Source organism: Oncorhynchus kisutch, linkage group LG1 (genome assembly GCF_002021735.2).
Source record: "Oncorhynchus kisutch isolate 150728-3 linkage group LG1, Okis_V2, whole genome shotgun sequence".
NCBI classification, from domain to species: domain Eukaryota; kingdom Metazoa; phylum Chordata; class Actinopteri; order Salmoniformes; family Salmonidae; genus Oncorhynchus; species Oncorhynchus kisutch.
In genome coordinates this window covers 72,445,038-72,471,438 of record NC_034174.2, presented here as the reverse complement: position 1 = coordinate 72,471,438, position 26,401 = coordinate 72,445,038, and the positions used below count along the sequence as shown (strand labels likewise).

At 42.2% G+C, this 26,401-nt stretch overlaps 1 protein-coding gene across 1 annotated transcript in view; it reads left to right on the top strand.

Annotated features, from left to right (window-relative positions):
- Positions 1–26,401, top strand: part of LOC109888646 (activating transcription factor 7-interacting protein 1) — a 53,030-nt gene that overhangs the window by 6,665 nt on the left and 19,964 nt on the right. Inside the window, exons 2-10 of the mRNA XM_031832173.1 lie at positions 19,014–19,059; positions 20,000–20,545; positions 20,753–21,263; positions 21,539–21,726; positions 21,896–22,033; positions 22,237–22,308; positions 22,821–22,879; positions 25,154–25,212; positions 25,388–26,008. Coding sequence (XP_031688033.1) covers positions 19,042–19,059; positions 20,000–20,545; positions 20,753–21,263; positions 21,539–21,726; positions 21,896–22,033; positions 22,237–22,308; positions 22,821–22,879; positions 25,154–25,212; positions 25,388–26,008 — 2,212 coding nt within the window. The 5' untranslated portion in view covers positions 19,014–19,041. The remainder of the gene's footprint in view (positions 1–19,013; positions 19,060–19,999; positions 20,546–20,752; positions 21,264–21,538; positions 21,727–21,895; positions 22,034–22,236; positions 22,309–22,820; positions 22,880–25,153; positions 25,213–25,387; positions 26,009–26,401) is intronic.

The window sequence follows — 26,401 nt, the reverse complement described above, 5'->3', positions numbered from 1 at the left end:
TAATGATTGATATCTGTACAATTTTACAACTCGTAAACATTGATACATTCGACTATGGTGTCTAAGGTTATATACTCTCGGGCCTTTTTGAACATAACAGATAAAGGTCATTACTTTCATTAGCGTTCTCATTTTAGGACAGAAGTAGTCTAGATTTCTGGTGTTTTAATTAAACGGTTTTATCTCTCCAGCTCCCTCTCTAGTTATAAAAAAATATATTTAAAAAACCTCCCCCTACCTCTGTCAGAATGGTTTAGTCCTAGCTAGGCTGTAATTTTCCATGCTGCTGCAGACTGCTAGGGTGGGTGAGGGGTGGCCGCTAAGCTTGTCAGGCTGTGCGCTTTAGCACTGACTGTGCTGTTAGCCTGTTTTTTTGCAGGCAAAAAGAAGTCTCTGTGCTGCATGCTTCTGCCAAAGTTACTAAATAAGTAGTCTATGTTGCTTTTGTAGTAACTGTTAACATGGCCATTCTGAGGTAAATCCTAAAGGCAGAAAATTATTTTGTTTCCATCCTTTTGTTCTGAGGGTGTTACATTGTGCATTTAGTCAGCTTGTTCTGGGTCAGTGTTGCCTGTGCTGGTCATGTTTAGCGATGAGGCTGAGACTGATGGTTTCACTGTGCGCACGTGTGCACAACCTTGCAAAAGAACACACTATGGTGAAACAGATGGCACAGTCCGACCTCAGCCCCCCCTCACCCTCCCGCTTTTTTCTTCCTTCCTCTGCTGTTGCTAGTTCCCTCAACACAAACTAATCACGCCAAACTAATCACGTGTACGACCTCTGTCCAACGGAAGGCCTACTTCTCCAGACTATTCCTTTTCAAGGTTTACTTGAATTTCTTATATATATTTTTAAAACACCTATACCCAAGTTACACTATTCTGACTAGTATCTACACTTCAGTATTTAACTTAGCTACTGTTCTATTTGTTTGTTTGTTGGCTAAAGAGTGCTACGTTAACAGTGCTTCCAAAACGTAGATAATGCGTTTAAAAAAAATACGTATTTATGTAACACTAATGCCGTTTTATTTGGTCATTGTGTGTTTTGTCTTAGGAACATTTGTATTTATTTTTCTGTTTAAAAAAATATGCACATTTTTGGCATTTAGATATTCATGTCCAGCTATTTGTATGATAGAGGTGAGAGGGTCTGAACAGTTGAGGGACAATACTAGAAACCTTAAGTATTGTGATAGCAGCAATGCTTTGCCACAATTTTGTCTGACAAGTGAAAAAGGTATTGAATCATCATTGGCACAAGAATAGGAGCTTGAACAGGAAAGTGATACCTTCATATCTATCAATATTGTCTCCTTAGTTTCCCGGCTAATTGAGTCAAATGAGGATCTTGGAAAATTAACTGTAAAAGGCGACAAAACTACAAACTGTCTTTGATCAACACTGGGATATGAACACTGATCAAAGCTCATGTTGTGTGGCTCCTCCCGCCCTGCCACTAATTGAAAAACACACCTGAGGATTGAAAGGTAGAGATCATCTTGGATCTAGTCCAATTAACAAAAGTCAAATTATTCAGAGGCTGTCAAGTCATTTGTCCTCGTCGAGGCAGTGAAAAGTAAGTGGAGAAATTTTTAAAGATTTCTGCAGACCACCCACCTCAGCCAAATCAGTTGTGAATGTAAAATTCAACATACAATGTTTACTCAACATTGCTGAGACTGATCGCCTACCTTGTGTATTGGGAGAGGTCTAAAAGGGGAGGGAATTTTCACAGAAATTGTAATCTGAAAGGAGTTTCTGAAATGTATGCCGGCAGCCAGAGGATGCAGCTCACATAGGTCTAGCAACAGAACATTAGAGCACTCTGCACTTGGATCAGGGCCTTATTTAACAGGAGAGAACATTCACTAAATAAAACTGTATCTTGGACTAGGCTTGAAGCCCAGCCCGTCTCTGCTAACTTTTTGGTTTGACCATATCCTCTCACTGCCGTGTAGCAAGACAGGCGAGTTGTATTTATTCACTTTTTACTTCGTATTGCCCTATGCTAATGCTAATGATTGACAGATCAGCAGTATTTTACAATGACAAATGAGAGGACTTGCCTTCCTGTATACCTGCATAGTTTTTGAAAGTAATTTTCAGATGTTTGCCAGTGCCTGTGTTTTCATACGGATGAATTCAGGAATGGGCAGATCGCTGGAAATCTATTTATAATGCGCTCCAATCACAGACGTGCCCATGAATTTTCAAGGCTTTCCCTGATTTTACACATCTGTGAATTATTGTGCTGCTGTGTAGCCACATATCCATCTGGAATTGTTGTGAGCTATGAACAGAACACAGTACTAGTCAAGTACTACTAGCCTAGTAAATCACCAAGGTTTGTCAGAGGAGACAAACATTACCAAAGGAATAGAATCAAGGACAAAATGGTGATGAGGAGTCTTTTTTTACTCCAGTTTGGAGGTATACAACGGACAGTTTATAGCTATTGCAGACCAGAAACCAATCATCTATGGCCCACATCAATCAGTAAATGCTGTAGTATATAGCAGAAGATTAGCTTGAACCGCATCATGGGAGCTTCAGGAGAAAATATACCCAAACGAAATACATTTAACCTAATTGATCGGCATAACCAAACAGAAAATGGTGTGGGATGGATGAGGAAGTAAAAAGCAAACTTAACCTAAACCTTAACCTAAACCTTAACCTAAAAAGCAAACTTAACCCACTTTTTATACAAATAAAAACGAATGAAACCATCTATGTAAAATTGGCATACAGAGCAAATAATTTTAACATGAAGGTGATGTAAGTTGATGCACTGTTGTACTCCAGTGGATTGGATATGTGTTCAGTTAGTAGCGTGTGAGGGCTCAGCCTGGCAGTGCACATAGCAGAACTGGTGGACATTTTGTTTTTTTCTGCAGTGAATCCAGTTTTTTCTGCAGTGAATGAAAGAGGAGTGGGTGGGGAAACGACGCGCACTGTGCAATAACATTGGAATGTGAATAGAGCCATTGTAACATAACAGGATGTGATTTCACCTTATTCTTTTTATATCACGGAAACTCATCAGATGTTAGAAAATAACATGTTAATAATTCTTATTGTAAAGTTTAGGACAAATGTGACTAAACAATTTTTCATCATCCATTCGAAGACATTTGGGTAAAATCAGTCTTGCAATCAGAGAGTCAGCAACCTTTTGGTTTCTTTGTTAGCAATAGGAGTCCATACAAGAGACAAATAATTATCAATCTTTCGGTAGAATCAAAAATATGAATGCAACATGTGTTGGTCTCATGTTTCATGAGCTGAAATAAAACATCCCAGAAATGTTCCATGTGCACTAAAAGCTTATTTTTCTCATCTTGTTGACCAATTTGTTTACATCCCTGTTAGTGAGCATTTCTCCTTTGTCAAGATAATCCATCCACCTGACAGGTGTGGCATATCAAGAAGCTGATTAAACATCATGCTCATTACACAGGTGCACCTTCTGCTGGGGACAATAAAATGCCACTCTAAAATGTGCATTTTTAACACACAACACAATGCCACATGTCTCAAGTTTTGAGGGAGTGTGCAATTGGCACGCTGACTGCAGGAATGTCCACCAGCTGTTGCCAGAAAATGGAATATTAATTTCTCTACCATAAGCAGCTCCGGCATCGTTTTAGAGAATTTGGCAGTACATCCAACTGGTCTCACAGCCGCAGACCACTTTTAACCATGCCAGCCCAGGACCTCCACATCCGGCTTCTTCACCTGTGAGATCGTCGATGAGACCAGCCACCCGGACAGCTGATGAAACTGTGGGTTTGCACAACCAAAGAATTTCTGCACAAACTACCAGAAACAGTCTCGGGAAGCTCATCTGCGTACTCGTTGTCTTCACCCGTGTCTTGACCTGACGACAGTTTTGCGTCGTAACTGATTTCAGTGGGAAAAGGCTCCATTCGATGGCCACTGGCACACTGCAGAAGTGTGCTCTTCACGGATGAATCCCGATTTCAACTGTACTGGACAGATGGCAGAGAGCGTAGAGTGTATGGCGTCGTTTGAGCGAGCGGTTTGCTGATGTCAACGTTGTGAACAGAGTGCCCCAGGGTGCCATTGGGGTTATGGTATGGGCAGGCATAAGCTACACACAACGAACACAATTGCATTTTATAATTTGTGATTTGAATGCACAAAGATCTGCCGCCATCACCTCATTTTTCAGCATGACAATGCACAGCCCCATGTCTCAAAGATCTGTACACAATTTCTGGAAGCAGAAAATGTCCCAGTTCTTCCATGGCCTGCATACTCACAAGACATGTCACCAATTGAGCATGTTTGGGATGCTCTGGATCAATGTGTACGACAGCGTGGTCCACATCCCTTCGATATCCAGCAACTTCGCACAGCCATTGAAAAGGAGTGGGACAACATTCCACAGGCTACAATCAACAGCCTGATCATCTCTATGTGAAGGAGATGTCGTGCTGCATGAGGCTAATTGGTGTTCACACCAGATACTGACTGGTTTTCTGATCAATGCCCCTACCTCTTTTTTTAAATAAATATGTGACCAACAGATGCATATCTGTATTCCCAGTCATGTGAAATCCATAGATGAGGGCCTAAATAATTAATTAAAATTGACTAATTTCCTTATATGAACTGTAACTCAAGTTAAATATTTGACATTTTTGCTTGTTTTTGTTGTGTATAATTATGTGAAGTGTAAAATGATACCTAAAAGTAGGAGGAGTTTAAACTCTCGTCCTCCTGCACAAGTGAAAGTTTCAGCCAAGTGCTAAGCCTGGCTGCGCACAGCAGCAGAACTGGTGGACATTTTGAGTTTCTGCTGGCAGTCCTCAGGCAGTCTATGAAAGAGGAAGGGAGTGGGGGATGGGCATATACTACGCAGTGAGCTATTAACTGGCTAGTGTTCGACTGAATAACTGTAATATCAGCAGCATTTTTAAATGATCTATTTTTGGTTTCACCTTATGATCCAAGAACTATGCAAGAAACAGAAAACATAGTTTACTCCTTCGTGAAAGTCAGGACTATCAACTACCATCTTTTTTTATGCATGTTTGCTTTATCATTGTATTGCTATTGCCATTAGTGATTTTCGGCCATTTTAATTAATAAAAATACTTATTTCTAAACAATTATCACACTTCTCAGAAATTGTGTTACACCTGTGTTACTTGTGTACCTTTTCTATCTATATTCCATAATGGTGTTCAGGTACAAGGAACATGATTGATCCCTGTATTGATTGATATTTGTCAAGTTTTACAACTCGTAAACATTAATACAGTTAACTATGGTGTCTAAGATTATGTACTCTCTCAGGCGTTTACATTTTTTATTTTTTTATTTTTTACATTCCACCAAAGGATCTTATATTCATTAGCGTCCTTATTTTAGGACAGAAGTAGTTTAGATTTCTGGTGGTTAATTAAACAAACGGTTCTCTCTCTCTACCTCCCTCTCCAGTTATTAAAAAAATCCTCCCCCTACTTCTACCTGAATGGTTTAGTCCTAGCTAGGCTGTAGTTTTCCATGCAGCTGCGGACTGCTAGGGTGGGGAGGGGTAGTACTAAGTGTGTCAGGCTGTGCACTTTAGTACTGACTGTGTTGCTAACCTTGTTTTTTTGCAGGCAAAAATATGTCAGTGCTGCATGCTTCTGCTAAATTTACTAAAAATATTTACATTTATTGTTGTAGCTTTTAATATGGCTACCCTGAGGTAAATCCCAAAGGGAGAAAATCCTTTTGTTTCTTTATGTTTTGTTCTGAGGGTGTTACATTGTGCAGTTTGTCGGCCTGTGCTGGGTCAGTGTTGCCTGTGTTGAGCCATGAGGCTGAGACTACGGCGGTTTCACAGTGTGCACAACTTTGCACAAGGACACTCTATGCTGAAACAGATGGAACAGTCCAACCCTAGCCCCCCTCACCCTCCTGCTTTGTTTCTTCCTCCCTCTGCTGTTGCTAGTTCCCTCAATGAACACAGCCAAATGAATCACGTGTACGATTTCTGTCCAACGGAAGGCCTTCTCCAGACTTCTCTGGTTCAAGGTTTACTTGAATTTCTGATTTTTTTTTTGAAGAATGTTGCACACCTATAATGGTGTTGCTCTATTCTGACTAGTATCTTGGGCGACATTTTAGTATTGAACTTGGATATTGTTCTATTTTTTGTTCCGTGAAGGAGTGCTGTGCTAACCCCAATTCCGAAAGTGTTCTTTTTTTAATCGTATTTTTTACAATAGCGCTGTATTTATGTTTGTATTAGGAAAAAGTATTTTTATTTATTTTCTGTAGTAAAAGAGTAGTAGCTTTGACATTTAGATTGTCCATGCCCTGCTATTTGTGTACAAGGAAGTGAGAGGGTCAGAACAGTTGGGGGGGAATGCTGGAAGTCTGAAGTATTGTGTTAGCAGCAATGCTTTTCAGCCAGTCCGAATGTGTAAAAATCTTTGTCTGACAATTGAACCTGAAAAATGTCTTGAATCATCATTGGCACCGGAACAAGAACATGAGCTTTAACAGGAAGGTGATATCTCTATATCTACCAATATTTTCTCATATGGTTTCCTGGCTAATGGAGTTCTATGGGGAAGTTAGAAAAAAATAATTAACGCTAAAAAACCACAAACTGTCTCTGATCAACACTGGGATATGAACACTGATCAAAGCTTGTGTTGCGTGGTTCCTCCCGCCTTGCCACTAATTGAAAAACACACCTGAGGTTTGAAAGGTAGAAATGAGCTTGCATCAAGTCAAATTAACAAACGCTCCATTATTCAGAGCTGTCAAGAGTAATTTGTTCTTGTCGAGGCAGTGAAAAGTAAGAGGAGGAATTCTTGAACATTTCTGTAGACCACCTACGTCAGCCAAATCAGTTGTGAAATTCAACATACAATGTTTCATCAACATTGCTGAGACTGATCGCCTACCTTTGCCTGTGTCTTGGGAGAGATCTGAAAGCTGAGGGAATTTTCACAGAAATTATAATCTGAAAGGAGTTCCTGAAATATATGCCATCAGCTTGAGGATGCAGCTCACATAGGCCTAGCAACAGAACATGAGGGCACTCATTTAACAGGAAAAAACATTCACTAAATAAAATGTAGCATGGACTACGGCTTGGAGCCCATCCCAACTCTGCTCAATTTTTGGTTTAACCAAACCTGCAAGGCAGGTTTTTTTCTTCGTATTGCCCGATGCTAATGATTTTAAAGATCAGCAGTGTTTTATAATGACAAATGAGAAGAATTGCCTTCCTGAATAACCTAAATGTTTTTAAAAGTAATTTTAAGATGTTAGCCGGTGCCTGTGTTGTCATACGGATGAATTCAGGAATGGGCAGATTACTGGAAAGATATTTATAATGCGCTGCAATCAGAGATATGCCGATAAATTGTCAGGTCTTTCCTTGATTTTACACATCTGAATTGTTTTGCTGCTGTTTGGCCACATCCCTCTAGAATTGTTGAGAGCTATGAACGGAACACAGAGTACTAGTCAAGTACTACTAGCCTAGTAAATCACTAGTGTTGGTCAGAGGAGACAAACATTACCAAAGGAATAGAAGCAAGGACAAGATGGTGATGAGGAGTGTTTTTTTCCCCTCCAGTTTGGAGGTATACAGTGGATAGTTTACACCTATTGCAGACCAGAAACCAATCATCTATGGCCCACATCAATCAGTAATTGCTGCAGTATATAGTACAGCGGAGGACTAGCTTGAATCCCATCCTGCAGTTTCAGGAGAAAATATACCCAAACAGGAACACTAAAATAACATCCTAGATCTGAATGAATGAAATATTCGTATTAAATACTTTTTTCTTTTACAAAGTTGAATGTGCTGACAACAAAATCACACAAAATTATCAATGGAAATCAAATTTATCAACCCATGGATGTCTGGATTTGGAGTCACACTCAAAATTAAAGTGGAAAACCACACTACAGGCTGATCCAACTTTGATGTAATGTCCTTAAAACAAGTCAAAATGAGGCTCCGTAGTGTGTGTGGGCTCCACGTGCCTGTATGACCTCCCTACAACGCCTGGGCATGCTCCTGATGAGGTGGCGGACGGTCTCCTGAAGGATCTCCTCCCAGACCTGGACGAAAGCATCCGCGAACTCCTGGACAGTCTGTGGTGCAACATATATAGTAGTTGGTGGATGGAGCGAGACATGATGTCCCAGATGTGCTCAATTGGATTCAGGTCTGGGGAACGGGCGGGCCAGTCCATAGCATCAATGCCTTCCTCTTGCAGGAACTGCTGACACACTCCAGCCACATGAGGTCTAGCATTGTCTTGCATTAGGAGGAATCCAGGGCCAACCGCACCAGCATATGGTCTCACAAGGGGTCTGAGGATCTCATCTCGGTACCTAATGGCAGTCAGACTACCTCTGGCGAGCACATGGAGGGCTATGCGGCCCCCCAAAGAAATGCCACCCCACACCATGACTGATCCACCGCCAAACCGGTCATGCTGGGGGATGCTGCAGGCAGCAGAGCGTTCTCCACGGCGTCTCCAGACTCTGTCACGTCTGTCACATGTGCTCAGTGTGAACCTGCTTTCATCTGTGAAGAGCACAGGGCGCCAGTGGCGAATTTGCCAATCTTGGTGTTCTCTGGCAAATGCCAAACGCCCTGCACGGTGTTGGGCTGTAAGCACAACCCCCACCTGTGGGAGTCGGGCCCTCATACCACCCTCATGGAGTCTGTTTCTGACCGTTTGAACAGACACATGCACATTTGTGGCCTGCTGGAGGTCATTTTGCAGGGCTCTGGCAGTGCTCCTCCTGCTCCTCCTTGCACAAAGGCAGAGGTTGCGGTCCTGCTGCTGGGTTGTTGCCCTCCTACGGCCTCCCCCATCTCTCCTGATGTACTGGCCTGTCTCCTGGTAGCGCCTCCATGCTCTGGACACTACGCTGACAGACACAGCAAACCTTCTTGCCACAGCTCACATTGATGTGCCATCCTGGATGAGCTGCACTACCTGAGCCACTTGTGTGGGTTGTAGACTCCGTCTCATGCTACCACTAGAGTGAAAGCACTGCCAGCATTTAAAAGTGACCAAAACATCAGCCAGGAAGCATAGGTGCTGAGAAGTGGTCTGTGGTCACCACCCGCAGAACCACTCCTTTATTGGGGGTGTCTTGCTAATTGCCTATAATTTCCACCTGTTGTCTATACCATTTGCACAACAGCATGTGAAATGTATTGTCAATCAGTGTTGCTTCCTAAGTGGACAGTTTGATTTCACAGACGTGTGATTGACTTGGAGTTACATTGTGTTGTTTAAGTGTTCCCTTTATTTTTTTGAGCAGTGTACATTTAACCTAATTGATCAGCATAACCAAACAGAAAATGGTGTGGAATGGAGGAGGAAGTACATAATAACTACTTTGAATTATATATATATATTTTTTTGTACAAAGCAAACTTAACCTACTTTTTATACAAATACATAACAAATGAAAACGACTATGCAAAATTGTCATACAGAGCAAATACTTTATTAACATGGAGGTGATGTAACTTGATTCAGTGGATTGAATATGTGTTCAGTTAGTAGCCTGTGAGGGCTCAGCCTGAATGGCTGTGCACACAGCAGAGCTGGTGGCCATTTTGTTTTTTTCTGCAGTGAATCCAGAACACTGGTAATGAAAGAGTGGGGGAGGGGAGGACTACGAGCACTGTGCAATAACATTGGAATGTGAACAGCGCTGTTGTAACATAACAGGATGTGATTTCACCTTTTTTAGTTTTTTTAACAAGGAAACAAAAATTTGAAAATAACATGTTAATAATTTGTATTGTAAAGTTATGAGGAAAAATGTTACTGAACATATTGTTTTTCATCATCCATTCGGAGGACATTTTGGTCAAATCAGTATTTCCATCAGAGTCAGTGATCTTTTGGTTTCTTTGTTACTAATAGGATTCAATACATGAGACAAATTATGTTACAAATTGCGATATTTCGGTACAATCCCCATTTGTATGTATACTGAAGAAAAATATGAACACAACATGTAAGGTGTTGGTCACATGTTTCCTGAGCTGAAATAATAGATCCCAGGCATTTTCCATATGCACAAAAAGCTTATTTCTCTCATTTTGTGCACAAATTTGTTTACATACCTGTTAGTGAGCATTTCTCTTTTACCAAGATAATCCATCCACCTGACAGGTGTGGCATATCAAGAAGCTGATTAAACAGCATGATCATTAACAGGCCACTCTAAAATGTGCATTTTTGTCACACAACACCAATGTCATGTGTCTCAAGATTTGAGCGAGTGTGCAATTGGCATGCTGACTGCTAGAATGTCCACCAGAGCTGTTGCCAGAGAATGTAATATACTTTTTTTTTTTTTTTACCATAAGCCGTTTCCAATGTTGTTTTAGATTGTAGTACGTCCAACCGGCATCACAACTGCAGTCCACGTGTAACCACGCCAGCCTAGGACCTCCACATCCGGCTTCTTCACCTGTGGGATCCTCGATGAGACCAGCCACCCGGACAGCTGATGAAACTATGGGTTTGCACAACCAAAGAATTTCTGCACAAACTGTCAGAAACAGTCTCGGGAAGCTCATCTGCATGCTCGTTGTCCTTACCAGGGTCTTGACCTGACTGCAGTTTTGCGTCATAACGGATTTCAGTGGGAAAAGCCTCCGATGGCCACTGGCATGCTGCAGAAGTGTGCTCTTCACGGATGAATCCCGATTTCAACTGTACCGGACAGATGGCAGGCGGTGTAGCGTGTATGTGTGGGCGAGTGGTTTGCTGATGTCAACGTTATGAACAGAGTGCCCCATGGTGGCGTTGGGGTTATGTTATGAGCAGGCATAAGCTATGAACACAATTGCATTTTATCGTTTGCGATTTGAATGCACGAATATCTGCCGGCATCACGTCTTGTTTCAGCATGATAATGCACAGCCCCAGTTCTTCCATGGCCTGTATACTCACCAGACAGGTCACCCACATGTTTGGGATGCTCTGGATCGACGTGTACGACCGCGTGATCCAGATCCCACAGGCCACAATCAACAGCCTGATAACCTTTATGCGAAGGAGATGTTGCGCTGCATGAGGCAAATGGTGGTCACACCAGATAGTGACTGGTTTTCTGATCTATGCCCCTGCCTCTTTTTTTTTTAAGGTTTCAGATGCATATCCCTGTCATGTGAAATCCATAGATTAGGGCCCAATTAATTTATTTCAATTGACTCATTTCCTTATATGAACTCTAACTCAGTAAAATCTTTGACATTTTTTGCTTGTTTTTGTTAAGTGTATAATTATGTTTAGAGTAAAATTATACCTAAAAGTAGGAGGAGTTTAAACTCTCGTCCTCCTGCACAAGTGAATGTTTCAGCCAACAGCTGCCAAGTGCTAAACCTGGCTGCGCACAGCAGCAGAACTGGTGGACATTTTGAGTTTCTGCTGGCAGTACCTCACACAGTCTATGAAAGAAGAAGGGAGTGGGGGATGGGCATATACTACGCAGTGAGCTATTAGCTGGCTAGTGTTCTACTGAATAACTGTAATATCAGCAGCATTTTTTTATTATCTATTTTTGGTTTCATCATGTAATCCAAGAACATGTAATCCAAGCACATCATGTCATCCAAGCACATAAAACAGTTTAGTTCTGACTCTCAACAATGAGTAAAAAACAATCAACAACCATATTTTTCTGTACATGTTCACTTTATCATTGTATTGCTATTGCCATTAGTGATTATAGGTCTGTTAAGTAAAATCCTTATTTCTAAACAATTTTATCACACTTTCTTCTCGGAAATTGTATGTTTTCACTTGTTATCTTTGTATCTTTTCTATCTACGGTGCCTTCGGAAAGTATTTAGGTTACAGCCTTATTCTAAAATCGATTAAATTGTTTTTTTCTCTTCATGAATCTACACACAATACCCCGTAATGACAAAGCAAAAACAGGTTATTCGATTTTTTTCCCCCACATGTACATAAGTATTCCGAGCCTTTACTCAGTGCTTTGTTGAAGCACCTTTGGTAGCAATTACATCCTCGAGTCTTATTGGGTATGACGCTATGAGCTTGACACACCTGTATTTGGGGAGTTTCTCCCGTTCTTCTCTGCAGAACCTCTCAAGCTCTTTCAGGTTGGATGGGGAGCGTCGCTGCACAGCTATTTTCAGTTCTCTCCAGTGATGTTCGATCGGGTTCAGTTCCGGGCTCTGGCTGGGCCACTCAAGGACATTCAGAGACTTGTCCCTGAAGCCACTCCTGCGCTCTGTGCTTAGGGTTGTTGTCCTGTTGGAAGGTGAACCTTCGCCCCCACTCTGAGGTCCTGAGCACTCTGGAGCAGGTTTTCATCAAGGATCTCTCTGTAATTTGCTCCGTTCATCTTTCCCTTGATGCTGACTACTCTCCCAGTCCCTGCTGCTGGAAAAACATCCCCACAGCATGATGCTGCTACCACCATGCTTCACCGTAGAAATGGTGCAAGGTTTCCTTCAGATGTGACGGTGGCATTCAGGCCGAATAATTCAATCTTGTTTTTCATGGTCTGTGAGTCCTTTAGGTGCCTTTTGGCAAACTTCAAGTGGGCTGTCATGTGTCTTTTACTGTGGAGTGGCTTCGGTCTGGCCACTCTACCATAAAGTTCTGATTGGTGGAGTACTGCAGAGATGGTTGTCCTTCTGGAAGGTTCTCCCATCTCCACAGAGGAATCTGGAGCTCTGTCAGAGTCACCATCGGGTTCTTGGTCACCTCCCTGACCAAAGCCTTTCTCCCCCGATTGCTCAGTTTGCCCGGGCGTTCAGCTCTTGGAAGAGTCTTGGTGGTTCCAACTTCTTCCATTTAAGAATGATGGAGGCCACTTTGTTCTTGAGGACCTTCAGTGCTGCAGAAATGTTTTGGTTCCCTTCCCCAGATCTGTGCCTCGACACAATCCTGTTTCAGAGCTCTACGTACAATTCCTTCGACCTCATGGCTTGGTTTTTACTCTAACATGCGCTGCCAACTGTGGGACCTTATATAGACAGGTATGTGCCTTTCCAAATCATGTCCAATCAATTGAATTTACCACAGGTGTACTCCAATCAAGTTGTAGAAACATCTCAAGGATGATCACTGAAACAGGATGCACCGGAGTTAAATGTTGAGTCTCATAGCAAATGCTCTGAATACTTATGTAACTAAGGTATTTCTGTACGCAAAAAATCTAAACCTGTTTTCGCTTTGTCATTATGGGGTATTGTTTGTAGATTGCTGAGGATTTGTTATATAATCCATTTTAGAATAAGGCTGTAATGTGGAACAAGTCAAGGGGTCTGAATACTTTCCGAAGGTAGTGTATAGTGTGCTCAGCTGCCCTAATATTCCATACTGGGGTTCAGGTACAAGGAACATGACTGATCCCTGATCGATTGATATTTGTCAAATTGTACAACTCGTAAACCTTGATACATTTGATTATGGTGTCTAAGGTTATGTACTCTCTCAGGATTTAAAAAATCATTACAGTGAAAGGTCCTTATTTTCATTTGCATTCTTATTTGAGGACAGAAGTAGTCTAGATTTCTGATGGTTAATTCAACAGTTCTATCTCTCTACCACCCTCTCTAGTTAGAAACAAATATTTCCCCCCTACTTCTTTCAGAATGGTTTAGTCCTAGCTAGGCTGTAATTTTCCATGCAGCGTTAAACTGTGCTAGTGTGGGGGAGGGGTGGTACTAAGTGTGTCAGGCTTGTGCACTCTAGTACTGACTGTGATTCTAGCCTGAGTTTTTTTGTGGGCAAAAAGCAGTCTCTGTGCTGCATGCTTCTACCAAAGTTACCAAAAATGTATATTTTGCATTTGTTTTACTAGGTGTTAGTATGGCCACTCTGATGTAAATCCTAAAGGGGAGAATCATTTTGTTTCCATCCTTTTGTTCTGAAGGTGTTACATTGTGTAGTTTGTCAGCCTGTGCTCGGTCAGTTTTTCCTGGTTTGAGCCATGAGGCTGAGACTATGACGGTTTCACTGCGGGCACAACCTTGCACAAGAACACTCTATGCTGAAACAGATGGAACAGTCCAACCTTAGCCTCCCTCACCCTCATGCTTCTTTTCTTCCTCCCTCTGCTGTTGCTAGTTCCCTCAATCAACACAGCCGAAAAAATAGCGCGTAAGACTTCTGTCCAACGGAAGGCCTACTTCTCCAGACTACTCCTGTTCAAGGTTTACTTGAATTTTTGATTTTAAAGAATCTTGTACACCTATACCCATGTTGCTCTATTCTGACTAGTATCTTGGACTACATTTCAGAATTTAACTTGGCTACTGTTGAAATTAGTTTTTTTTTGCTAAAGAGTGCTACAGTAACCACGATTCCGAAATGTAGATAATATACGTTTTTTTTGTGTGTTATTTTTAAATACTATTTTGTGCAATGGGGCTGTTTTGTTTTGTAATAGGATGAATATTTGTATATATTTTCTGTATTTGTAAAGTAGCATTTTTGGCATTTAGATTGTCATGCCCTGCTATTTGTGAGAGGAAGTGAGAGGGTCAGAACAGTTTGAAGAGAATGCTGGAAGCCTTAAGCATTATGTTAGCAGCAATGCTTTGGAATCAGTCTGAATATGTAAAAAACTTTTGTCTGACAAGTGAAAACTGTATTGAATAATCATTGGCACCGGAACAAGAACATAAGCTTAAACAGGAAGGTGATATCTTCATATCCACCAAAATGTTCTCCTATTGGTTTCCTGGTAAATGGAGTTCTATTGGGATCTTAGAAAATAAAACTGTAAATGTGACAAATATCCGAACTAGGTCTGATCAACGCTAATCAAAACTCATGTTGCATGACTCCTCCCGCCTTGCTACTGATTGAAAACACACATGAGGTATGAAAGGTACAGATCATCTTGGATCGAGTCCAGTTAAAACGTCTCATTATTCTGAGGCCGTCATTAGTCTTTGTTGAGGCAGTGAAAAGTAAGTTGAGGAATTCTTGAAGATTTCTGCAGACCACCTAGGTCAGCTAAATCAGTCGTGAATGTAAAATTCAACTTAAAATGTTTACTCAACATTGCTGCGAGCGATAGCCTCCATTTTCCTGTGTCTTGAGAGATCTGAAATTTAAGGGAATTTACACTGAAATAGTCATCTGAATGGAGTTCCTGAATGCTGGTAGCCTGAGGATGCAGCTCTCATAGGCATATCAACAGAACATTAGAGCACTCTGCACTTGGGTTAAAAGGCTCTGGGTTAAAAAGCTCTGATTAACAGGAGAAAACATTCACAAAATAAAACTATCTTGAACTAGGCTTGAAGCCCAGCCCGTCTCTGCTAACTTTTTGGTTTGACCATATCCTCTCACTGATGTGTAGCAAGGCAGGCAAGAGTTTATTTAGTTTGTGTTCGTATTTAATTTGTGTTCGTATTGCCCTATGCTTATGGTTGTAAGATCAGCAGTATTTTACAAGGACTTACATTGACAAATGATAGGAATTGGCTACCTGTATACCTGCATACTTTTTAAACGCAGCCATGCAATCTCCATAGACAAACATTGGCAGTAGAAGGGCCTTACTGAAGCTCTCAGTGACTTTCATCTTGGCACGGTCATAGGATGCCACCTTTCCAACAAATCAGTTGGTAAAATGTTGGTAAAATGTCTGCCCTGCTAGAGCTGCCCCAGTCAACTGTAAGTGCTGTTATTGTGAAGTGGAAGTGGAAATGTCTAGGAGCAACAATGGCCCCAGCTGCGAAGTGATAGGCCACACAAGCTCATAGAACGTGACCGCCGAGTGCTGAAGCACGTAGCATGTAAAAATTGTCTGTCCTCCGTTGTCTGTCCTCCGCTCACTTCCGAGTTTCAAACTGCTTATGGAAGCAACTTGGAAGCTATGGAAGCAACTTCAGCACAAGAACTGTTCGTCGGGAGCGGCATGAAATGGGTTTCCATGGCCGAGCATCCGCACACAAGCTTAAGATGACCATAAGCAATGCCAAGCATCGGCTGGAGTGGTGTAAAACTCGCCACCATTGGACTCTGGAGCAGTGAAAACGCATTCTCTGGAGTGACAAATCACATTTCACCATCTGGCAGTCTGACAGATGAATCTGGGCTTGGTGGATGCCAGGAGAACGCTACCTGCCTGAATGCATAGTTTCAACTCAAGTTTGGTGGAGGAATAATGGTCTGGGGCTGTTCATGGTTCGGGCTTGGCCCCTTAGTTCCAGTGAAAGGAAATCTTAATGCTACAGCATACAATTACATTCCAGACGATTCTGTGCTTCCAACTTTGTGGCAACAGTTTGGGGAAGGCCCTTTCCTGTTTCAGCATGGCAATGCCCCTGTGTACAAAGCAAGGTTCATACAGAAATGGTTTGTAGAGATTGGTGTGGAAGAACTTGACTGGCCTGCACAGAGCCCTAACCTCAACCCCATAAAACACCTTTGGAGTGAATTGGAACGCCAACTACAAGCCAGGCCTAATCGCCCAACATCAGTGCCTGACCTCACTAATGGTCTTGTGGCTTGTGGCTGAATGAAAGCAAGTTCCCGCAGCAATGTTCCAGCATCTAGTGGAAAGCCTTCCCAGAAGTGTGTAGGCTGGTTTAGCAGCAATGGGGGGACCATTTGGAATGAGATGTTTGACAAGCAGGTGTCCACATACAATTCCACATCTGGAATTGTTGGGAGCTATGAACAGAACACAGTACTAGTCAAGTACTACTAGCCTAGTAAATCACTAGTGTTGGTCAGAGGAGACAAACATTACCAAAGGAATAGAAGCAAGGGCAAGATGGTGATGAGGAGTCTTTTTTCCCCTCCAGTTTGGAGGTATACAGTGGATAGTTTACACCTATTGCAGACCAGAAACCAATCATCTATGGCCCACATCAATCAGTAATTGCTGCAGTATATAGTACGGCGGAGGACTAGCTTGAATCCCATCATGGGAGCTTCAGGAGAAAATATATCCAAACGATATACATTTTAACCTAATTGATCAGCATAAATTAACACAAAATTATGTGGGATTGATGAGGAAGTACATCATAACTAGAGTTTTTTACTAAATTATTATTTTTTACAAACTTAAACTAACCCTTTATAAAAATAATTTACGAAACCTTATTATTAACATGGATGTGACTTGATACACTTTTGTACTACTGTGGATTGGATGCGTGTTCAGGTAGCAGCGTGTGAGGACTCAGCTTGGCTGGCTGCGCACACATCAGAGCTGGTGGCCATTTTGTTTTTTCTGCTGTGAATCCAGAACGCGGGTAATGAAAGAGTGGGGGAGGGGAAGACTGCGCAGTGTGCAATAACATTGGAATGTGAGTCGTTGTAACATAATAGAATGTGATTTCACCTTATTAGTTTTATATCAAGGAAGCTCATATCAGGGGTGAGAAAATCATATGATAATAGTTGATATAGTAAATGAATGAGGCAAAATGTTATGGAACGTATTATTTTTCATCATTCATTCGAAAGGCCATTTTTTAAGTCGAAGGACATAATAAAAATGTTTGATAAATGATCAAACTCAAAATAGAACTCGAAAACCCCCCTTATCTGTATTGATATGAGGGGTAGCTGTGCGCTTAGTTGTAACAGAGTATCATTGGTATGTAGGCTAGCGTAGCCTGCAGCTCTGTCTGCCTAGAGCTGTACAGTTTGCACAGTCTGTGTAAAGGACATGCTCTCTCTGTGTGTAGGTTGCTTAACGGAAGTTGTAAAATTTCTGTGACTGTTTGTCATGTGATACCTGGCTGCACATTGAAGTCAAAGGCACATGGGGTGGGGCCACCAGCAACGTGGCCTATTTATATAGCTGTAAGCAGTCTACTGCAGTCTGTCTATGCAGCAATGCAGCAACAATGCAGTAGACTGTTGTACCTGGAACTGATACAATAATGCAGTTTCTTGGGCCTGGAATTTATTGTGTTTACAGGGCCAAACTAAAGCACCTGATGACCTAGCTCAATTTAATATGCTGGGTGAAAATCAATTGGTTCGGATAGCAGTATCTGCCAATTTCTGAGAAACATTTAGAAAAAATAACCTACTCCTCACCTCAACAATATCATGGCTATTTTGTTGTTTCGCAGATGTGTTTGTTATTTGGAAACCACTGCATTTTGATGAGTGATAATGTCATTCAGTGACGTGAGTAACCTGTCCCTATGGAAAGTAAAATGTCACTAGGGATCAGACAGCAATGCTAGGTAACGGTTTCACTACGTCAACTAGAATGGTGTATCGTAACTAGGCTAAAGGCCTATTGCTCTATGTCTAGGTTGCTATGACCAAATAGTTTGAATATTTTTGTATAGTATTAGCCAGTTTTTATATTTTTTATATCGTTTTTATTGTATTTGACAGTTTCTCTGACTGCTGTCTGTTTCTGCTCATATTTGGAGTGTTCAGGCGAGGCAGATGGCTAAACATCTTCCATTATTCACACTAGTTTGTCTGTGCCTTTAGCTTGGAATTCATTATTTTTATGTTTTATCTCTGTATTGATCCTATGGAGCCTTCTGCATAAACTGATCAGTTATGTACCGAAAATGTACTTTCAATGCTTCATTTTGTCGTCATCCTCTGTGTGAAGCCTGTTGTGCAAGTTTGTCTGTGTGTTTTGGTGGTTGTTCTAGAAAATTGTGAAAAAATTATCTGGACATTTCAAGGTGTATCTTGAAGCACAGAAGCCTAAGTAATGATAGTAAATCTCATTCGTGAAGACTAGCCTACCCTTTTTTGGCTGGTTTCTGGCCATTGTGAAATATCCTACTTGTAAAACGTCAAACTTTCAGGAGCTTTGCAACACCCGCGGCCTGTTCTATTATTAATTATTACGGCCACCATCTCTTGACTAGTAAAACATGTCTGCAACTTGTTTTTTTATGATGTACTTATTAATGAAAGGCTCTATGTTGCTGAAATGTGCTTTAAGTCGTTACATTGAATTAATAATAAATACATTTTCCCCCTCCCCCTCTAGGTTATTGGATCCTTTTGGTGTCAAATTCATGATCGGAAACCTCCAGGTGAGATATTATTTTAAATATAATATAATATAGGACCACTGACACCCCTAGGTCACATTTGACTAAATACAAAAATCCATATGAATGTCATATTTTGTATATTGGCCTATTGTTCTTAAAGATTGTGTCAATGTCACTGTAACTATGAGAAAATGACTGTCAGCAAAATATAAACTCCATAAGCACAAATTGGAACCTAGCACCGACGCTGGAATGCGTTCGACAATTGGAACTGTATAAGGTAAATCATGCAGTCCTTGCATAACCCTTCCTCCCTGTTGCCAACGGAGCCTGTATCTAGGGGCCCTGATTCGCTGAGGAAAAGGACCAATAAGAGCAAAGGGGAGGGACAAAAGCAAGTAATGTTGCTGCCATCCTCTGGGATAATGTCATATCCATGCAGACTGGACCGGCTGTGTTGGAATTGACAACGCAAAAGCTTGTCAGCCAATTGAAGAGAGGGATAGTGTTCTTACAGTGAAAAGTATAGTCTTCTGTCATGTTAGTGTGTTCATCACCCCTGGACCACATGGCATCTCAAGTTCGCAATCCTGAGGATAAAAAGTTGTGAGCGAACATGCGGGACTAAACTTCAGTGGAGAGGAAGCTGGACTTGAGACCATTTTGATAGACTTCTGCTGAGTCAATCTTTCTGCTGAAATTGACTCTTGTATAGAATGGTTCTGTATGCTGAGCTCACAGGGAAAAATAACCTTCTAGAATAGAACAAAGAGGGGAAAAACATACCAACAGGGTTCTACAGTGACCCCTAGTGGTGTCCCAGAACACTGCATCGGTTTGGCCTTAAAGATAGCTCATCTGTACCCATTGTAGTGGGTAGAAGCTAGGTGGGTGGCGCAGGTGCTGTTAACATTCCCGAGGAGGATTCTTTCGTGACCCGTTCCGACTAACATCCCCATCCCTCCTTGTCACTCCTCAGGTTAAAATGGAAGTTGCTGTGGCAGAAGAGAAGAAGAAGATATTCCGAGCCAGGAAAACCATGAAGATAAGCGACCGCCAGCAACTGGAGTCTCTCCACAGCACATTGTCGTCCCCCGTCCCGCCCCTGTCCAATTCCAATTCCAGCTCTCCCCCTCCCCGTAGCCCACTGACGAACGGTACTCACACAGAGGATGCACAGAGGGGGGCAGACAGAGAGCAAAACGACGTTGCGGTGACGTCTCGTTCCACAACCCCAGTCCCCCCTACCTCCCTGACCTCTCCATCCCCTCCCCTTGCTCTGTCCCTATCGTTGTCTCCCTCCCCACCAACCTCCCAAAGCCCCAAAGCCAAGGAAGATGCCACTTCCTCCCCCTCATCGCCATTCCACAACCTTAACGACGTGCTGAAAAAGATGGAGGAAGAGGGAAAGAAAAAGGAGTGTTCCACGTCCCCTTCCAATAAGGACAAGGAAGGAAAGGATACAGAGATGGAGGTTGCAAAGACGGACGAGAAAGAAGAGAAGGCACCTGAGACAGAGAAAGAGGTTTGTATGAGAACGAGTGAGAGGAGCTGAAATATGGATAAATGGGAAACATTGGAAGTTAAGGAAAATGGGGGTTATAGTTGGAAAGTGTTGAAGTTGGCATTGTTAGGGGTCCAAGCACCGCGGGTAGGATTTCTTTTTTTTCTCCATGTGTTTGTTGAGTTTGGCGGCTAAAATACAAACTTACCTGGATGTTCTCTTCTCCAGGAGGCCTGCACTACAACTGGAAAGAGCCATGAGGACCAAGCCCCTATGGATCAGTATCCTCTGGACTCTCCGTTCTCTCCCGTCTCGCTCGCCACGTCTGACAAAGAGTCTGGGAAGGAAAAGAGGACAGAGCAGAAAGAAGACACAGTGGCCATGGAAACGGAAACGGAAACGAATACGGACAAGGACCATACAGAGACCAAGGCCTCTGAGACCTCCACTTCCACGGAAGAGAGACCTTCCTCCCCCAAGGCCGCTACCATGGCCTCCCCTGTCCGCACCCCCTCCCCCTCTGCTGCCCCTGAGCCGGATCAGGACATCAAAGAAGAGGTGGTAAAGAAGGGAGAGAAGAAGAAAGACGATAGTCCGAAAGAGAAGGAAGGAGTAACGAAGGAGGAAAAGATGGAGGTAGTTTCTGTGAAAAAGGAGGTGAAAAAGGAGAAACAGAATGTTGCCGGGTGTTCTACCTCATCTCTTGCCTCCTCCACCTCTACATCCACAAGTGACAAAGGTATGAAATGATAGAATCTGCAAGATCTGAAAAATCATCCTGAGTTGACTGATAGTAGTAGGCACTACTATGCCAGCTATGTTTCATTTTCAACCTTTTGGGGATTTATAACAAAATATATAATCTGGGAATACTTGTATTTTACAAATAAAACAACACAGGAAAAAAATCTAAAATGAATAACATACACACAAGCATACTGCACAGGAAATTATCACATGACCATTAACCAAAATAATCTGATTAAACTAAACCAGAACACTTTGTCTCAACAGGGGTGAAGGTGAAGGAGGAAAAGAGCTCCTCTTCTGGACAGAAGCGTCCCCTGTTGGAAGGTGACGAGAAAGATGGAGGGAAGGTTGAAAGAGATGGGAAGAGGCAGAAGGTGCAGGGCGTGGAGTTGGAAGCTCAGCTCGAGTTGAAAATTACTGCGAAAGGTGGCAGTCGCCTAAAACTTGAAAAGGTTGGTCTGGCGTGAATTGATGATACCTGTTCTCACGTATTAGCATTTTACCCACAGGTTTAAGACTTTACCCCCAGTCAGGTATAAAGTAACTCTCAAACAATATTGCCCCACACTATCTAGCCCTAAATTGCATCTTGAACTCATCTTACGTTTCTCTTCTTCTCAGGTTCTGCAGAAAATGGTTGAGGAGCGGTTGAGGGCGCTGCAGCTCAACGTCTTCGACCAAGGTTTACAGGAGCTAAAAGACCGGGTAGAAAAGATTGATTGTGCCACAAAACACCAGAGCACCCTTAACACACTACAGGTAAGCTAGCTACATGTTAAACTACTAGCAATGGGTATGTTACAAGTCTATTTGACAATAGTCACAACAGTCAGAAATAGTCGTCAATGGTTATAGTCAGCAATAGTCATAGTTTTCAATAGTCACAAAATTCAGCAATGCTAATTAAAATCCTTACAAATGGAAAGTCTCACAGGTTCTCACTGTTTCTTACCCTTTTTCAGGCCAAGATTGCTAGATTAGCAAAGAAATTCGGAGAAGCCAACCAGGCCTCGGAGAACAAAAGAAAACATGAGGTAAGAAATGTTGTTAATTTATGGGACCCCAGTGTCTCAGATATATTTTTGTAAGTCATCTACTACTCATCGATATTAGTTAAAGCTGCAATATGTAACTTTTTGTGTGATGTGACCAAATTCACATAAAATTGTGAGTTATAGAGATCTGTCATTCTCATTGAAAACAAGTCTAAGAAGCGGTAGTTCTGTTTATTTCTATGCTTCTCGTTCGAAATATTTGTTTTGCGTCTTTTGCTTTCGGTTTTATACACCAGCTTCAAACAGCTGAAAATACAATATTTTTGGTTATGGAAAATATTTTTCACAGTGGTTTAAATGGTACAATGATTCTCTACACTATACTTGCTTGTTTTGTCACATACACTAAAATTTGGTGAACAATTAGAATTTTAGCAACCAGGAAATGGCTGAACGAATTCTGCATATTGCACATTTAACATCAAATAGACAATTAAATAAAAATTGCTGAGGGTGTTAGCTAAAGGTGTCACCATGGCGTGTGTTCGCAGGCGCTAACGTCCCCTGTTGCCAAGACTGCACCTGCTACAAACACCATTCCGACACAACGGTAAGAGTTCGGTCCTACTGCCAATGTACTACTTCCTCATTTAGAAAAGCTTTTAGTCATTTGAATGCATTTCCTCCTGTGAATCACAGGTGAACAGTAATCAAAAACAGGGGATTGCATTGCCTCTAGTCTTATGAAGATGTTGGATTCAATCATTCTTTTCGTTTGTTTGCAGTCTTGTGTTAATCACCATTGGCAATCATGGATGACAATTCCAAAACTTTCACATATTCCATAGTTTCCTTTTTTTCCATCTCTTGTGACCGCACATTCCCATTGCTTGTATTCTCCAGCATAAAAATGTATTTTCTGTATTTGTAATTCAAATCATGCAGAAGGAAAGCTGTGTGTTAGTCATTGCATGGGGCTATACTAGCTATCATTGTGCCTTTGTATCAACGTGACAATACCGGCCTGAAGCCAATGAATGCCACACGTGGAGTCAATCACAACGTGTGATTGAATGTGTGGTGACTCTGCACAGGATCGTTGTCAATAATACTGAGGCTGGATTAAATTCTCGGGGAGATTGGATTAAAAAGCAACAACATCCGCTAAAAACCATAATAACGGGAAACAAAGATGATACCTTTCGAGGGTATTCTCTGATGTACAAGACTGACTTCTCTTTTGATCGCTTAGTGCCTACCCGTCAGGCATTTTCAAACCAAAATCCCCACATGAAATCAATCATCATTTTGTTTTGGATTAAACAAACAAACAGCGGTTCGGGTTTTTGCGTCTTTTTTCTTTTGCACACCACCATGGTTCCAGGTCCTGAGTCTTGTGACGTTATACAATGCGCCAAAGCTTAAGAAAATAAGCTTTTAAAAGCTGTGCAGACAGTGTTCACAGCACCCGATCCAACTGCACCTCTCCTCTCAACAGCGTGCTCCGAATGCATCCAAAGCTGGAGCTGCAGTCTGAAGAGGGGGCATGGCAGAGAGGGGAGCTGGCGACCTCTATTGGTTGGATTAAGAAGGAAGTGACTGAGGATGAAGAATCTGAAGAAGAGTATGAAGAGATATCTGAAGAAGAAGAATTTGAGAAGCCTTCATTCAACTTAAGACACCAGCCTGCTAGAAGAGATGGGTCACAGCAGCAGTCACCACAGCAACCGAGCGGAGGAACTAGGGTTCGTTCAGACATAATGCTGCGTCCCATCTCCACGGACAAGGAGAGACAGCTTTACCTGCGTTCTAAGAATGCTGCAAGGAAGGCCAGATCCGATCGTTACGCAGTATTCCTGTTCCGGAACCTGGTCTCGTACGAGAACTACGTGAAGTGGGTCACCACGGTGAACTACGTCGGAACGTTGGGCAAAGATGCGCTGCCTGTTAACCTGCGCGAAACCATGAAGAAATATTTGGAACAAAGGTTCAACAAACTGTATGCCAGAGACTGGAAAAAGATCAGGGACTCCATCAATGAGATCCTGAGAGTGAAGAGACTACAGTTCTTCTTTGAATCAGACTTTAATTTGACTTAACATGTTTGATTGGGAAGGTGCCATTTTCCACAGTAGTCGTGTTGCACTTTTATGTTTTGTATGGAATTATGGAAACGACATAGTCTTGAGATAGTTGCAATCGTCACTTTTATTTTTATTTTACCAACGTTAACAGTAATATAATTGCATTCTAGCCCCCATGAAACATTTTATTTGTTCATAATATTCCCAGTTCCTAATGTACTGAACTAAATAAAGGTATGGATTACAATATAAAAAAAACATGTTATATATCATTACAACACAATGTATACCAAAATGTTTTATTTAATGTACAGTCCCAACAATGTTAAACGACCTGCAAACACTTCATGATTTTCATGACAGAATACCACAAACAACTCAAGAATGATACCTATACACTAAACAAGCCCTAAAGGAATCAACACTTTTTACTCCCTTTTTTGTGATATGTGTAGATTTTTGGGGGGTTGAATTCGTCAAATTCAATGCAAAGAAGAACAAACAACAAAATACACATAACAAACACTCAATTTAAATTTTAAAAAATCAGTAAACTCAATGTTAAAAACACAGGGGAGAAACGTAAGAAGACCGAGCCAGAAGACAGAATAATAGTAAACTGGCAAAGTAAAGTGTGGCAAAGAGGTCGCCAAATTACAGGAAGACTTTTTCTCTGGTCTGTCTCAATATGATCTCTGACCTATTTTTAAACAAGCCAACTGAATGCAAATCACATCTCTTTCAATTACCTTTAAAAAAAAAAGATTAAACTCAATGCAAACACACATCTTTTCCAACAGGCCAGTAGCAGCTGTCGTAAAGCAGCCCATGACCAGCCCAGTCTCTACCAACCATACAGGTAAGTTCTCCCTTCTTCTTCACCTTCTCCCTTACCTGTCAATAGGATGTTTCACTTATCATGGGGATTGAACGACCCTGAGATCAAGTTACAAGATAAAGAACGACACCAACTGCGTTCTGACCAGTCAGGAATAAACTCACCATTCCTTTCCTCTCTCCTGTTGTCTTTCCAGTTTCTCCGGTGAAGCAGGCCAAACTTGTCCCCACTACCACTACGGCCACTGCCATGGTAACACAGGGCTCCATTCTGCAGCTGATCCCCACCTCCTCTAGCTCTGCCTCCCTGTGCACCGTCACCTCCCAGAGCGGCCCCACCGGCACCCTGCTCCTCAAGACCACCTCGGGCTCCAACGTGGTGGGCCAGAATGGCCAGCCGCTCCTCATCCAGCTTCCTCTCTCTGCCATGGCCAACGGCGGGGCGGGAACCCTGGTCAACATCCCTGTGTCCTCCTTCGCCGCAGCTAACTCGCTCAACAAGGCCAAGACCACTACTCCCACCACTACCTATATCCTCAAGGCCGGCCCCACCACCTCCACCATGGCCGGCCCCACCACCTCCACCATGGCCTTGCAGCCCATCTCCTCCACCACCCAGCTCTCCCCAGCCATGTCCCCAGCTCAGATGACCCTGGCTCGGGCTGTGTACCAGGGGGGCACTGGGGGGATCAGTACGCCCAGTGCTGGGATGTCAGTGACCACAGCCAGGGTGCCTGTTCAGGCGTCCTCTGGTCCAGCCGCTACGGGCTCGGCAGCTCCAGGACCTCCTTCGGGGACGGCTATGACGTCAAAGACAGGTGAGTTTTCTACTGTATGTGGACAAGAATAATAATTGCATTTATATATATAGTTGAAGTCGGAAGTTTACATACACTTTAGCCAAATACAAATAAACTCAGTTTTTCACAATTCCTGACATTTAATCCTAGTAAAAATTCCCTGTTATAGGTCAGTTAGGATCACCACTTTATTTTATGAATGTGCAATGTCAGAATAATAGTAGAGATAATGAATTATTTCAGCACATTCCCAGTGGGTCAGAAGTTTACATACATACACTCAATTAGTATTTGGTAGCATTGCTTTTAAATTGTTTAACTTGGGTCAAACGTTTCGGGTAGCCTTCCACAAGCTTCCGACAATAAGTTGGGTGAATTTTGGCCCATTCCTCCTGACAGAACTGGTGTAAC